Source organism: Corythoichthys intestinalis, chromosome 2 (genome assembly GCF_030265065.1).
Source record: "Corythoichthys intestinalis isolate RoL2023-P3 chromosome 2, ASM3026506v1, whole genome shotgun sequence".
NCBI lineage: Eukaryota > Metazoa > Chordata > Actinopteri > Syngnathiformes > Syngnathidae > Corythoichthys > Corythoichthys intestinalis.
The window spans coordinates 22,822,786-22,837,301 of NC_080396.1; the positions used below are offsets into that span (position 1 = coordinate 22,822,786).

At 37.8% G+C, this 14,516-nt stretch overlaps 1 protein-coding gene across 1 annotated transcript in view; it reads left to right on the forward strand.

The window, feature by feature from the left end:
* The first annotated feature begins 4,276 nt into the window (after window positions 1-4,276).
* galnt6 (UDP-N-acetyl-alpha-D-galactosamine:polypeptide N-acetylgalactosaminyltransferase 6 (GalNAc-T6)) overlaps window positions 4,277-14,516 on the forward strand; it is a 32,401-nt gene continuing 22,161 nt past the window's right edge. Inside the window, exons 1-2 of the mRNA XM_057830636.1 lie at window positions 4,277-4,776; window positions 11,839-12,011. Coding sequence (XP_057686619.1) covers window positions 4,322-4,776; window positions 11,839-12,011 — 628 coding nt within the window. The 5' untranslated portion in view covers window positions 4,277-4,321. The remainder of the gene's footprint in view (window positions 4,777-11,838; window positions 12,012-14,516) is intronic.

A 14,516-nucleotide genomic window follows, 5' to 3' on the forward strand; every position in this document is an offset into this window, starting at 1 on the left:
TCAATGCCTGCAATAAAAAAAAGAATGACATACTATTTGTGTTTACATCATATGTACATAACCTTGTAGCATTTCCTTGTAACAAAACAATCCATGTCAGCCCTTCTGCAGTCGGCAAATGTAATATAACTTGTAATTTCACCACATTTTGGTCACTAATGGCCGTAGTATCAATCCATTCCTCACGTTAACACAGGCTGACCGTTGTTAATAATTTTGTCCACGAATGATCAACGAAGTGACACGAACTGCCATCCAATCTCATCTACGTGTCATCTAGGTCGTGCTGAATCAATTTTTGAAGATTCCATGGGTTTCTTGATTTCGTAGTTTTATCGTCGTCAATACACTGCTAATACACTGCTACTCGACCGGACCGGAAGTGCAAAGCAGACATTTTCCAAGATGGCGGCGCCCGTATTTCGCTCAGGAAACTTGTCTATAGACCCCAATCACATGACGTCACAACTCCGTCCCCTGACTGGAGCAGCCATATTGTCCGTCAGCTCGTCGTGTTTACACATTACCGCTACGTACATGCCTCCTATTACGGCGTGTTTTTCTGCTCGTTAACATTAATAATCAAAATGGCGAAGGCGTGTGTGGCGGTTGGTTGCAGTAACAGAGAAGATAGACGGAGAGACTTGAAGTTCTACCGTATTCTGAGAGACCCGAAGAGGAGAGCGAGATGGACTGCTGTAATTCGACAAGAAATCTGGGCACCAAATGATCCACAGACTATGTAGTAGTCATTTTATATCTGGTAAGATGCATTTAATATATATTTAGAAGATTTTGGGCTGACAACCACAATTAAGATCATAGTGTGACGTTGGTGATTGGGGTCTATATAGTTGCCTCTTTTTCTTCGGGAGTGGAGTTGTTTTGTTGGTGTTGTTGGCGGTAAGCAGAGTAAAAAGAGGGAGAAAAATACCACGACTTCCGTGTCTAATTTTTCGCCGCCAAGCAAGCGTTACAATATTAATTAAAAATGAATGAAAACTAAATACTATTGAATATGTCATCATTATCATTTAAAAAATTTAAGTGACTGGTAAAAATAGATTATGACTGGATTTTTATGACCCTGTCAGTCAAAATGACAGACAACGAAAATGTCTAGCGCAACCTCTGGTATATACATATACTGTATATGTACAGTGTAATGGTAAATGGTATCACAAAAGTGAGTACACCCCTCGCATTCCTGCAGATATTTCAGTATATCTTTTCATGGGACAACACTGACAAAATGAAACTTTAAAACAATGAAAAGCAGTTTGTGTGCAGCTTATATAATAGAGTTAATTTATTTTCCTCTCAAAATAACTCAAAATATAGCCATTAATATCTAAACCCCTGGCAACAAAAGTGAGTACACCCTTATGAAAAAATGCAAATCCCTAAATGTCCAAATTGAGTACTGCTTGTCATTTTCCCTCCAAAATGTCATGTGACTCGTTACAGGAGCCTTTAAAGGTCTATGCTAAGTGCTCATCACACACTAAACTAACTTAGCCTTAGCATAGTGTTCGCGTTAACATTAACATTTAGCGCGGTGACTAGGGGAGTGTCTTCTTAAACTCTTAAAATTGCAGATAATCTGTTTTCCTGCTGAGTATGTACTCTATTACAATCATGAAGAAGTTGATGTCCTTGTAGACTCTACAATTTTGTGCTCATCTGTCAATCATTCAAAATTGTTGGAAGCCTTTCATTTATTTGTTCATAGACTAAAACCTTTGAGGTTTATAGACGAAAACATTTTGACAATTGTCGACTAAAACTAGACAAACACGAACACATTTGAAATGAAAAAAATATGAATAAGAATAATGTTTTTATTTTATTTTATTTTATTATTATGTTAATACAGTACTTCTCAAAAAGTGGTGCGCGACCCCCACGGGGGCGCAGAGCGATGCCAGGGGTAGCGAATGTGACCTCGGGGAACATACTTTTTTGCCGTTCTAGAATAAAATGTAATTGCACATCCACTTAGTGGGTGACAGTGGCGCTCTCATTTTCAGAGTGTGGGCAGTATTTTTTTTTTGACCAAAAGAGCACACAGCAAAGAGCACTGGAGATATAAAGCGCTAAGACGAGGAAATATGACGAAGCATATGTAGCATTTGGCTTTGACTTTTAATACAGTGTGAGATGAGGAAAGACCAGTCAGTTTACTGTGTCTAAAAATGTTTGCAGCAGACAGCAGGAACCCAAATCAATTAACAACATTAGACCCAATCACATTGATGAACTGCTTGATTTTTTTTTCTGCAAAAACATGCCAAATATAGCCAACAATCATCCCGCTTTGTCAATGTTACATCAGTAAACCAGCAAGTACTGTTAGCATTAGAGATGTTCCGATCGATCGGGTCCGATCACGTCATTTTCAAAGTAATTTTTTAACTAAATCGTTTTCTAATTGTATTTAACGTTACAGACATAATATGTTACACTCATCCAGAGTCGTTAGTTTAGGCTTAAGGTAGGATTATCAAATTTATCCCGATAACGGCGGTAATGAATTTTTAAAAAAATGTATCACGTTAAAATATTTAACACAATTAATGCATGCGTTGCACGACCCACTCACGCATTGTCGCGCTCAATCTGTAATGGCGCCGGTTTACCTATATAGAGAGATATAAGGCAGCGTATAATGAGTAGAGTGAATTTTGGCAGCCTTTGGAGCCTTTTTTTTAATAGGTTAAAGCCTTACAATCCCTCTCCCTACGATTAGAAATATCATGGGAAGCAATTGATCTTATTCTTAACGTCTTATTTTATTTCCCAACACAGAGAAGATATATCAATTGGTAGCACTACGCACAGTCATGGTTCCACTTCCCATCATGCATTTGGGTTGAATGGCTGCAGTATCATTTACTGAAAGCTCAACAAATACACTAGATGGCAATATTAAGTCACAATATACAAAGTCACAAGTCTTTCTATCCGTGGATCCCTCTCACAGAAAGAATGTTAATAATGTAAATGCCATCTTGAGGATTTATTGTCATAATAAACAAATAGAGTACTTATGTATTGTATGTTGAATGTATATATTCGTCCGAGTTTTATTCATTTTTTTCTTAATGCATTGCCAAAATGTATATGATCGGGAAAAATTGTCGGGAATGACTGAAATTGAATCGGGAGCAAAAAAAAAGCAATCGGATCGGGAAATATCGGGATCGGCAGATACTCAAAACTAAAACGATCGGGATCGGATCGGGAGCAAAAAAACATGATCGGAACAACCCTAGTTAGCATCATATAAGGTGGCATACCAAGTTGCTGAGCGCAAGATAAGCCCACACCATAGCAAAGGAGCTGATAATGCCTACAGCAAAAATAAAAACAGTCCTTCTGTCCAATGACACTGTTGTTTTAGTTCTATAAATTTTTGTTTTTTCGGTCAAATTGTTTGGCATATTGTCCTCATGAGTTAATGTAGAGACTTTTTTTTTTCCAGCTGATGTGATGCGCTTTAGGTTTTTTCTGTTACAATTAAAACAGTGTTGATAAAGTTATATTTTGTTGTAAGTTGATCCATATTACTTTTTTCTTAAATGTTAAAAAGGGCACAATGTTATGCAGGGATGTACTTATAATAATATTAATAATTTTATAGACAAATTAATACTATTTATAGTGGTGGCAGACTATGGTGGCAGAAACGTTTAAGTCTTCTTGGGGAGGTGTAACAGAAAATAAATGCACTGTTTTAATATTATTTCCATCCAAAATAGTAAGACTAGGACAAAAATTTGAAGGGCTGCCAAAACAACACTGTCAGCAATTTTGAGGATGAATTTGTTTGCCTTTCTTGGTTACTTCTTTTATTAATGGAGTAAAGACCAATGTAATTTGCTACTCAAAGCCAATGGGTGGCCCCTTTGAATGACTGGCAAGTAAATAAATGATGGGCAAGCGTAAGAGGGAATATCCGTGTTCACTTTAGATGGCCACCATTGCGGCGCTTAGATCCTGTTTCGGCAATGCAGGAAACAAGTTTTATTTTCAGCCACCGTGGGATGACGTACATGCACTCATACTTCAGCTGTCAATCCACCTGGTGAGGTCCTGTTGGGGTGGTTCAAGTAATGTGGGAGTGATCTTTAGCTGGCTCACCTGCTGTCACGTGTGTCCTAGGGAGGGTGAAAGGTGTGGTGTTAAGTGAACCTACTGCTATGACACATGAAGGGAGTCGGTTGAGTAAACGTCTCCTCGATGACTCATTTACCACCACTTCCTCAAATCACTTTGCACACTCATGTTACCTCAAGGCCCTGTCAGCTCCGTCTGAAGCATGCGTCTGTTCCCCCGCCGCCGGACGTCCATTCTGAAATTGGCTGTCCTCGGAGGGGCCATCTTCATGGTGGTTATGCTGGTGCTCCAGAAGGATCCTGATGTCTCTTTACCCAATGACCCAAGGATTTGGATGCAGGCGGGAGGTGGGGAGAAAGTGATGGTCATGGTCCGTGAGGCCGTCAAAAACTTTGGCTTTCAGATGCCAAATCCAGAGGAAACCAAGATTTGCGACCCTGGTTTCTACAGCAAGGCTGAGCTCAAGCCTCACCTGGAGAGACCCCCTCAAGATCCCAAAGCGCCCGGCGCCAATGGTGAAGGCTTCGAAAAAAGCAATATGTCTCCCGAGGAGATCAAGGAAAAGGATGCAGGCATGACCAAACATTGCTTCAACCTGTTTGCCAGCGATCGCATCTCGCTTAGCCGTAGCCTCGGCGACGACACTCGGCCTCCAGAGTAAGAGATTTATTTATTTATTTATTTATTCATTCTGATCAATTACTGAAACGGTCAGCAGCTCAGCTCCTCAGCATCATGCCAGCTGAGATTAGCACAGCATCTCTGTGGTAAAAGAGAAACTTCTGTTCTGTTCATTGTATTTAAGCGTTGAATTTGATCTCAAATGCGATAACATTTAAACCATCCAAATGTCAACTGAATATAAAAACAATGATTAAAACAATACTTACAATACTATAAGCAAATGGCATGCTTTTGAGATTTCTGTAGTCCTCAATGAAAGCAGACTGATGATCCCTTCGGGGGAAAAAAACAACTGTTTTTGCTTTGGAAAACAGTAATGAATATTTTCCCTATTTTCTGACATGCTTTGGATAAACCCCGCAACTGAATCATCATCACTTCATTGTAAAAAATATATAACCAATTTGCTTTAGTATGAAAAATAATCATTGGCAAACACAACATGAATACCCTGCAATTGTGTTTGAACCTGATGATTAGCCTTAAGAGTGCTTATGGAACACTCGATTGAATGTTTTATAGTACATTACTCTATGTATTGTAAATGTTAAATATAGTAATGTTGAAAAGTTTAAATGTTTTTGGGTTTTTGTTGTTGTTGTTGTTGTTATGATTATTGATTAAATAAGACCAAATATTTGGTCAATGAAGGAGTAACTGGCTTTCATTACGAATTTCAATATGAATAAGTCTTTTTACAATTTTTCAATTAATCAACAGAATATTCAATTAAATAATATATACTTTTTTAACTGTCCTGTTCATTCAGCAGCTTAGACAAAGAGAAAGGAATTTGTGATAGTTTATATTGTGTTGTTTAGTGCGAGAAAGCAGCTGGACAAAGAACAAAAAAGGTTGGGGGGGCAGAGAGAAAGGAAGAACAGAAAGATAGTAAAATAAGTATATAAATGATTTTTTTTTTTTTTAAATATATATATGTATATATTTATATATTTATATATATTTAGATACTGTATATACAATATATATGTATATACAGTATGTATATATGTATGTATATATACAGTATATATCATTTACAGTGGGGAGAACAAGTATTTGATACACTGACAAAGGGAAAACCCATTGGCAATGTATCAAATACTTGTTCTCCCCACTGTATATATTCATATATATATATATATAATTTATATTTATACATATACATAATGTATATATATATATATATATATATATATATATATATATATATATATATATATATATATATATATATATATATACACACTACTATATAAGCCGCACTACTATATACACTAGAGATGCCGATCGATCGGGTCCGCTCACGTCATTTTCAAAGTATCGTTATATTTATACATATACATATATATATATGTATATATATATATATATACACTACTATATACACTACTATATAAGCCGCACTACTATATACACTAGAGATGCCGATCGATCGGGTCCGCTCACGTCATTTTCAAAGTATCGGAATCGGCAAAAAAATATTGGACATGCCTTTTTTAAATATATATATATTAATTAAATCGTTTTCTAATTGTATTTGACGTTACAGACATAACATGTTACACTCATCCAGAGTCTTTAGTTTAGACTTAAGGTAGGGTTATCAAATTTATCCCGAAAAAGGCGGTAATTAATTTTTTAAAAGATGTATCACATTAAAATATTTAACGCAATTAATGCATGTGCTGAACAACCCACTCACGCATTGTCGCGCTCAATCTGTAATGGCGCCGATTTACATATAGAGAGAGATAAAAGGCAGCGTAAAATGAGTAGAGTGAATTTTGTCAGCCTTTGGAGACTGTTTTTGATTGGCTAAAACCTTACAATCCCTCTCCCTACGATTAGAAATATCGTGGGAAGCAAAGTAGGGAAGCAAGGTAGCAATTGATCATTTTCTTAACACCCTATGTTATTTCCCAACACAGAGAAGATATATCAATTGGTAGCACTACGCACAGTCATGGTTCCACTTCCCATCATGCATTTGGGTTGAATGGCTGCAGTATCATTTACTGAAAGCTCAACAAATACACTAGATGGCAATATTAAGTCACAATATACAAAGTCACAAGTCTTTCTATCCGTGGATCCCTCTCACAGAAAGAATGTTAATAATGTAAATGCCATCTTGAGGATTTATTGTCATAATAAACAAATACAGTACTTATGTACTCTATGTTGAATGCATATATTCGTCCGAGTTTTATTCATTTTTTTCTTAATGCATTGCCAAAATGTATATGATCGGGAAAAATTATCGGGAATGATTGGAATTGAATCGGGAGCAAAAAAAAGCAATCGGATCGGGAAATATCGGGGTCGGCAGATACTCAAACTAAAACGATCGAGATCGGATCGGGAGCAAAAAAACATGATCGGAGCAACCCTAAAATACACTACTATATACACTCATATATATATGTACAGTATATATATACTGTATATACACTACTATTTATATATATATATATATATATATATATATATATATATATATATATATATATATATATATATATATATATATATATATATACAGGGGTGCACATAATTTTTTTGCCCAGGTTCTCAGAGGAGGACCTGGAGATGTGACTTGGTCCTCATTGAGCTTGAGAGCCGACCCGCCTGATGCGATAAATTTATGACAAGCTTTACTTAGAGCCAATTAACTTTAATTATATTAACAATTAATGCTTGATTAACATCAACTGGCACAACAAAATTGCCATTACTTTGAAGTGAAATGTAAAGAAATAAAAAGCACCAATTCAAAATAAAGGCCATTATGCGGCTCCCACATGAACTCCAAGCCTTTTTAAAAGTGGGATGTCCTCCTCATAAGACCTCATTGAACGTGCATGTTTAGCTTTGTAAAATGCGAGCAAAAACACGTTTGTCAGTGCATGTCGCTGTTCATTACCTTTATTCCGCCACTTGTCCATAGGGCGAGCGGGGTCCTGTTTGACATCGATAGTTTGCTTAATTGCCACATGCTCTCTGTTTTTTTTGTGCTTTTCAAAGTTTGGATGGCTGAAATTCTTTGACCCTACATAAAATGCGCTGCTCTTATCGGCGACATTGGGATTCTCACGGCACATTTTGTACCGCATTTCCGTGCGAGCATCATTTGCTTCTAGCCATGGTACATCCTGTAGCCACTTTTCAGCAAAAGTCCTTTTTTTCGGTAGCTCCGGTGACGTCTCTGTCGTCTATCTGTCTTTTGACGGGGGTGGGTGAACACGGAAGTAATTACTCAGTGTGGCCTGCCTCTTTGACATTTTGAGAAGTTATTTTCTCGTGTCCGCCGCAAATACGGTGGTCAGCCATCGGTACGCAAAAGCGTATGGAAGTCGTTGAGGGCCAGCGCGTTTGTCTACGTCCGGTACGCATGCGCGCATGCGGACCACTTATGTGCACCCCTGTATATATATAAAATAAAAAAAAGAAGATAACTGGACTGTAACACAATTATGCTGTCTGTGCGTCCCTTCATTCATTCATATATATATATATATATATATATATATATATATATATATATATATATATATATATATATACATATATATATACACAGTACTTTTTTTCCTCATTTTGAATTCAGCAGTGCGGCTGATTTATTTTGGTTAATAGGTAATGCTTTAATTGATGGCAGCATCATAAGACTGCCATATGACCGTCATAATTATGACATGACACTATCATGGACTTATAATGCATACATATGACAAATGCCATTCAATATCATCTGGTAAATTATGTCACTAACTCCATTTATGTCCAGCTCGGATCTTTTATATCCATTCAAAATTGAGATAATTTGCCGTAGGCATTCATTAATGCTCGTGGCAGTGTCATGTCATAATTATGATGGTCTTATGACAGTTTTATGGCACCACTTTCAAATAAAGTGTTATCAAATACCATAGCTAGCAATTAATGAAACAACTGGAACAGTAACTGAATAAATAATTAGCACAGAACATTTTGATTGTTATTTACATCTGTAGCACTGCAATGCATGCTAGGAGGCATGTTGGATGACAACAGTGTTGACAGCAGGTGGCAGCAGAGGGTTACTGTCTCCCCCAAGGGAACAGTGATGGCCAAATGAAGCTTCTAGAAGCAATTACGCTTTGCAGCCAACTGGTTCAAAGCTTCATGGTGGTTCATTTGGTCTTAGACAGTCTTATGATGCCACTGTCAAATAAAGTTTTACCGGTTAATATCTTTTGGTATAACAGTGAGGACAGCTGTGGCTTGTACTTCTGTGCGGCTTATCAATGAACAAATACCATTTTCTTGTCAAATTTGGTGGGTGGCGGCTAATAGTCATGTGCGCCTTACAGTCCAAAAATTACGGTATGTAAACTGTTTAACAAGTTAAACAATGATTGGCGCATGCGGCGCTTTGAAGTTTCGGCTTTCAAGTATCTCTGGCAAGATCAAATCTTAGCGTCTGTCAATCATTGTTAACTTTTAATAAGCAACTCCAGTGCACTGCCTGACAAAGAAAAGCAGCAGGAGGGAGAGTGAGACTACGTGATCAGATCGGGACAGCTCATCTGTATTTATTTATTTGTTTTTTAATTGAAAAAAAATCCGCGCTGGACTGCGGGCACAAAGTTTGAAGCACGAAGTAGCGAGGGATCACCTTACACGTATATAGAGTGTATATCAAATTAGACTGGGATCGATCGCTGCCAATCCTCCCAGTCAAAATAAATTGGATGTCTATCGCCATCAAAGGCAGTGAAACATGAACACTCAATCCCAGCCATCCTAGTTGAAATGGATTTGATGTCTATTACTCTCAATGGGAGTGAATAACCTCATTAAACCTATATAATAAGCTTGAGAACGATAAACCGATACGACCGGATATCCGGTTTTACAGGTGAGAAATACAGCTGTATCGATAGTAAAGTTACCATTCGACATTAATTAGCCATTAAATATTCAATGAACCGATAGTAGAGATAGAATTCGGCTATCGTGAGCACAAGAATCGACTTCTAACGCTTAGTTTAATGCATTGCTTAATATGATAATAATTTAGCTTTTACCTCACATGCTGCGCTTGTGTCACTCACCACACAGCGCACTTAGATTGTGACAGCTGTCGTGGTTGCCTCAACTTCCCATTCATTTCGGCAGAAGCATTAGTAGTCGCCGTCATTACCCGATCGTCACGGGCGTGTCATAACAAGGCGAGAGCTAACAAAACCACTGTAACGCACGCTCCGTAGAGTTTTCTTCAGAGCCCAAAACGAAACTAGTAGTGGCAACAAAGCAACATGCTAAAACAAGGGACTATTTGCGCACCACGTTAGCGATGTGCAGCGATCGATTTTCAACGCACTCCGGAAAACAAAAGTCGGACTTTGAAGCGACGAAGGCAGCCAGATCTGTTCGAGCTAGTGTGAAGTGTGAAGCGGTACAGAGATCGTGAGTTTTTAACCCTAAAAGTTAACCCACTACAATGGTGGAAAGGGCGGCATATTGTTTCCACGAAACGCAGTCTACTTAAACATGAACATGTGGCTCAGTTGATCTTCCTCAAGAAATGAGGAATAAAAAAAATGTGGAAGCACAGGCATAAGTGAATGACTTTGTTGTGTATAAGGTTAAAGTAATGATTATAGACCTGTCTGTCTAAAATGCCATGTTTTTCCCCCAGTTATACCAGTGGTAAAGCATAATTTATTATTTATTTATGATAAGACTAGCAGGTTTAATTCTTTTTTTCTAGAGCTGCTGCATATAATTAATATTTTTTGCTTGTAAGATGTTTACGTTGAAAGTTTGCACTTAAATTACTTACCTATTGTGTTCAAAACACCAGGAAATACAGTAATCAAATTACTGCACTTTATTGTTGTCTGTCACTGGAGTTCTATTTTATAATCAATCCCATCCAACAAAATGGCGGTCATATAGTGAGCTTTATTTTTTTTTTTCATAAAAAAATAAAACATAACATTGGAATGAAATTTTGTTGTTTAATTTAATCTTTAATCTTTTTTTATATGTTTAAAATACTGTACGAACACTCACAACAATATCATATCGTTTTCACTCTGTATCGAACCGTATCGTTCTTAAACTGTATCGAATCGTATCGAATCGCTCGGCCTTAAAATGTATCGTTTTTTAATCGAATCGTAACCTGTGTATCTAGATACATATCGAATCGGCTTCATGCCAGAGATTCCCAACCCTACTATATAATACTATTACAGTATGATTAGTAAATAGAAAATGCAATTCATGATGAAATTGCATGGAGATGCTTGGCTCTGCTAATCTGTAACTTTATCTCAATTCCAATTGGAATTGAGGGATACACCTGTCTTTGGAATAGACGGATACAGGTGTCATTGGCTTTGATGGATATTGCCATCTTTGAAATTGATAGTCTTGGGCATATATCATGGACGGATATGTTCGTATTTGGAATTGACGGATACAGCCGTCTTTGGCATTGACTGACTACCAGGGGTTTTCAACCCAGTCCTCAAGGCACACTGTGGGTCCTGGTTTTTGTTCCAGCCGATCCAGCAGAGACAGTTGAACCAATGAGGCTTCTGCTAAAACAAGCCACACCTGACTGCAATCAACTGATTGCACTTGTAAAACACCAGATTGGGGAAAAAGTGTTGTCATCTTGTTTGGTAAGAATGAAATCCTGCACCCACAGTGTGCCTTAGTGGAATAGGTTGGGGACCCCTGGACTAAGCCAGGGTTATCCGAACCGGTCCTCAAGGGCTGCTGTGGGTCCTGGTTTTGGTTCCTACCAGTCGAGCACAGACAGTTTAACCAGTGAGGTTTTTGCTAAAAAAAAAAAAAGCAGCACCTGACTGCAATTAACTGATTACACTTTTAAGACAACAGATTGGTGAAAAGATGTTGACTTCTTTTATTGGAATGAAATCCAGCAGCCACTGCAGCCTGATGTGGAATAGTTTGAACACCCCTGGACTAGGCCATTTTAATTAAAATGTATGAAATGTGCTGTAACACGCTCAGGTGTGTGGCCCAGAGGTTTCCCCGATGTCCTCCCCTGCCGGACACCAGCGTGATCATCGTGTTCCACAATGAGGCCTGGTCAACATTGCTCCGGACAGTGTACAGCGTCCTGCATACATCACCTGCCGCTCTTCTTAAAGAAATTATCCTTGTGGATGACGCCAGCACTGAAGGTGGGAGACCTGTCAGCAAAGGACGAAAAGCAAACATGTAAAAAGGATTAGAATGACAATAGGTACATCTAGACATACACTACAACAAATTGGTTTCTACTGGAGGGTAAAAGGGAGCGGTCAGCATGTCAGGCAGGATTGAAGAATATTAACTGTCCACCATTTGGTCAATCTTAAAGCAACATTTTCTCTTACATTGATGTAAATCTAACTAGTTTGGCTGAAGCAGGGACAATGGATGTTTGGAATAGAAGATCGTTGTCAGATTTTCTGCTGCCCACTTAGAAAATATTGTACATTTAAGATAACTCACTCTGTGACCCATGATGATTACCAAGCAAATCAAGCCGGTTCTGCCTGTAATTATCACTCCATCTTTTTTTCACTGGCGGAAAAAAATGCAGATTCATTGAGAATTCCAACTCTTTTGTTTCATACATACTGGACACGCGGTACGTTTTTATTCTTCTTGGCTCTGCTCAGTGCTCACTGCCATTACAAAGAACAAATGTTGCTCTCTATTCACCTGGCACCTGACACACTGTCATTGGCAACTAAGTTACACTCATCATTTTCAACACACCTAACAAGGTGGCGTCTTATCTGGCAGTACTCCAGTTTCACTTCATTTGATCACAAAATTCAAATTTATGTACAACGAATAATATAACATTTTTATCTTTTATGTGTGCCAATGTTACATAGTGACAGGCAGAACTATTCAGGTTTCTTTTTCTAGGTTGCAGAAGGCTTTAAAAAAAATTTGCATCCGCATATTTTATAATTGTATTTTGGCAAAAGAATTGTCTGCCAACTTTTCTAGTTACCGAGGAATGACGTTGGCTTATTTTACCGGGCAGGATTGTAGTACTAAGGTTCTCGAAAACAATTTTGGACATCTTCCAATGTCTTTCATCTGGTAGAGTAGACTGGCCTCTTTAATTAGAAAATGCAATTTCTGGAGAAATTATGTGGGGATGCTTTTAGATTCTCGATCTCTTCCTGTTGACTTTGGGGCATTTTCTGGTCACTTCCTTGTTAACTCATTGGCTGCCATTGAGGGTGCTAGATGTACAATTCTTTTGGCCGTTGATGGCACTGAAAGAATGGCAATCACAGTCAGTCCTCTCAGTTTAAAAGAATCGGATGTCTATCATTGTCAATAGCAGGCAATTGGTTAATTTGTGTTCACTTCATTATTAATTTTAGGGTAATTATGGGTCACTTCCTGTAGATTTTGGGCCACATCCTTTACATTTGGGGCAAACCAGGGTTATTTAATGTACATTTTGGATCATTTACTGTTGGTTTTAGGGCATTAGGGGTAATTTCCTGTTCATTATTAACTTCCTTTTGGTTTAGGGGCATTTCTAGGCCACTTCCTGGTGATTTCATGTCAGTTTCTGTTGGTTTGGGGGCATTTTGTGGTACCTTTTGTTGATTTAAGGTCACTTCATTTTGGGGCAATTGGAGGAAGGTTTTTTTTTTTTTTTTAATCAAAAATAACAACCACCAAGGGATTTTTTTTTTCTTTTGTAGGTACAAGTTGAATATCAAAAGCAGTCAATGGAAATGTTTTTGTGGAAGTTTAATGTGCCACTGGAAATTAATGGGGCCATTTAAAATGTAACATTTGTCAATTTTTTGGCAGAGTTGCATGTCTTCCCCCAAAACTCTGATACATTTTTGTGCGATTTGACTTGAAAATTAATTTTATTTGATTAAATTTTTAAAAATGGACATTTAAAATGTTTTGCCATTGAAAGGTAATGACGGTTTTATTTGCCCCCCCCCCCCCCCCCCCCCTCAACGAAATGTTTTTGGCATAACCGTAAATAAAGTTTTGAAATGTTTGGAAGTTAAAACCATGTATACCACTCAAAGCGTGTGGGCTGTGTGGCATACCGAAAAAGTCGACAGAAAGAAAAATATAAATCAAACAACTAAACCTATGCACAAAAGTCACAGTATTAATTTGGGATTCCTGGCTGGCCACTCAGGTGGACCATGGCAACCCATCTATTTCCAGGCGAAGGGAATATTCTCAAACAAAAAAATATACGTGCCCATCTTGTATCAAATCAAATCTTCAGCATCCACTCAAGAACCACTGACGTGCATGGACAATTTGGGGGGGGTGCTCAGAAGGGGGAAAACAGGGCACCTTTTGCAGCGTATGTAACTGCCAAGAATGTTAGAACAGTGTGAATTAATAAAACACACTGAAGATGTATTATGTAATTACATATTTATGACTATATTTAAATAAATAGCAACCTATGCCCAATTCGCAAGGGTTTCCAGGACACTTTAATTTTCTTATTCTTTCCTTTCGAGGCATGATTGCTGCTGCAGGTGGTAAATATATATATATTTTTAAAATATATGAATAAGCATGCTTGGTGACATTACAACAGAGCACACTACACACACTACACAGCTAATTTTATGTTTGGCATTTAGCAAATAAATGATGCTTATAGCCCATACTCAAAAGAGAGAGCC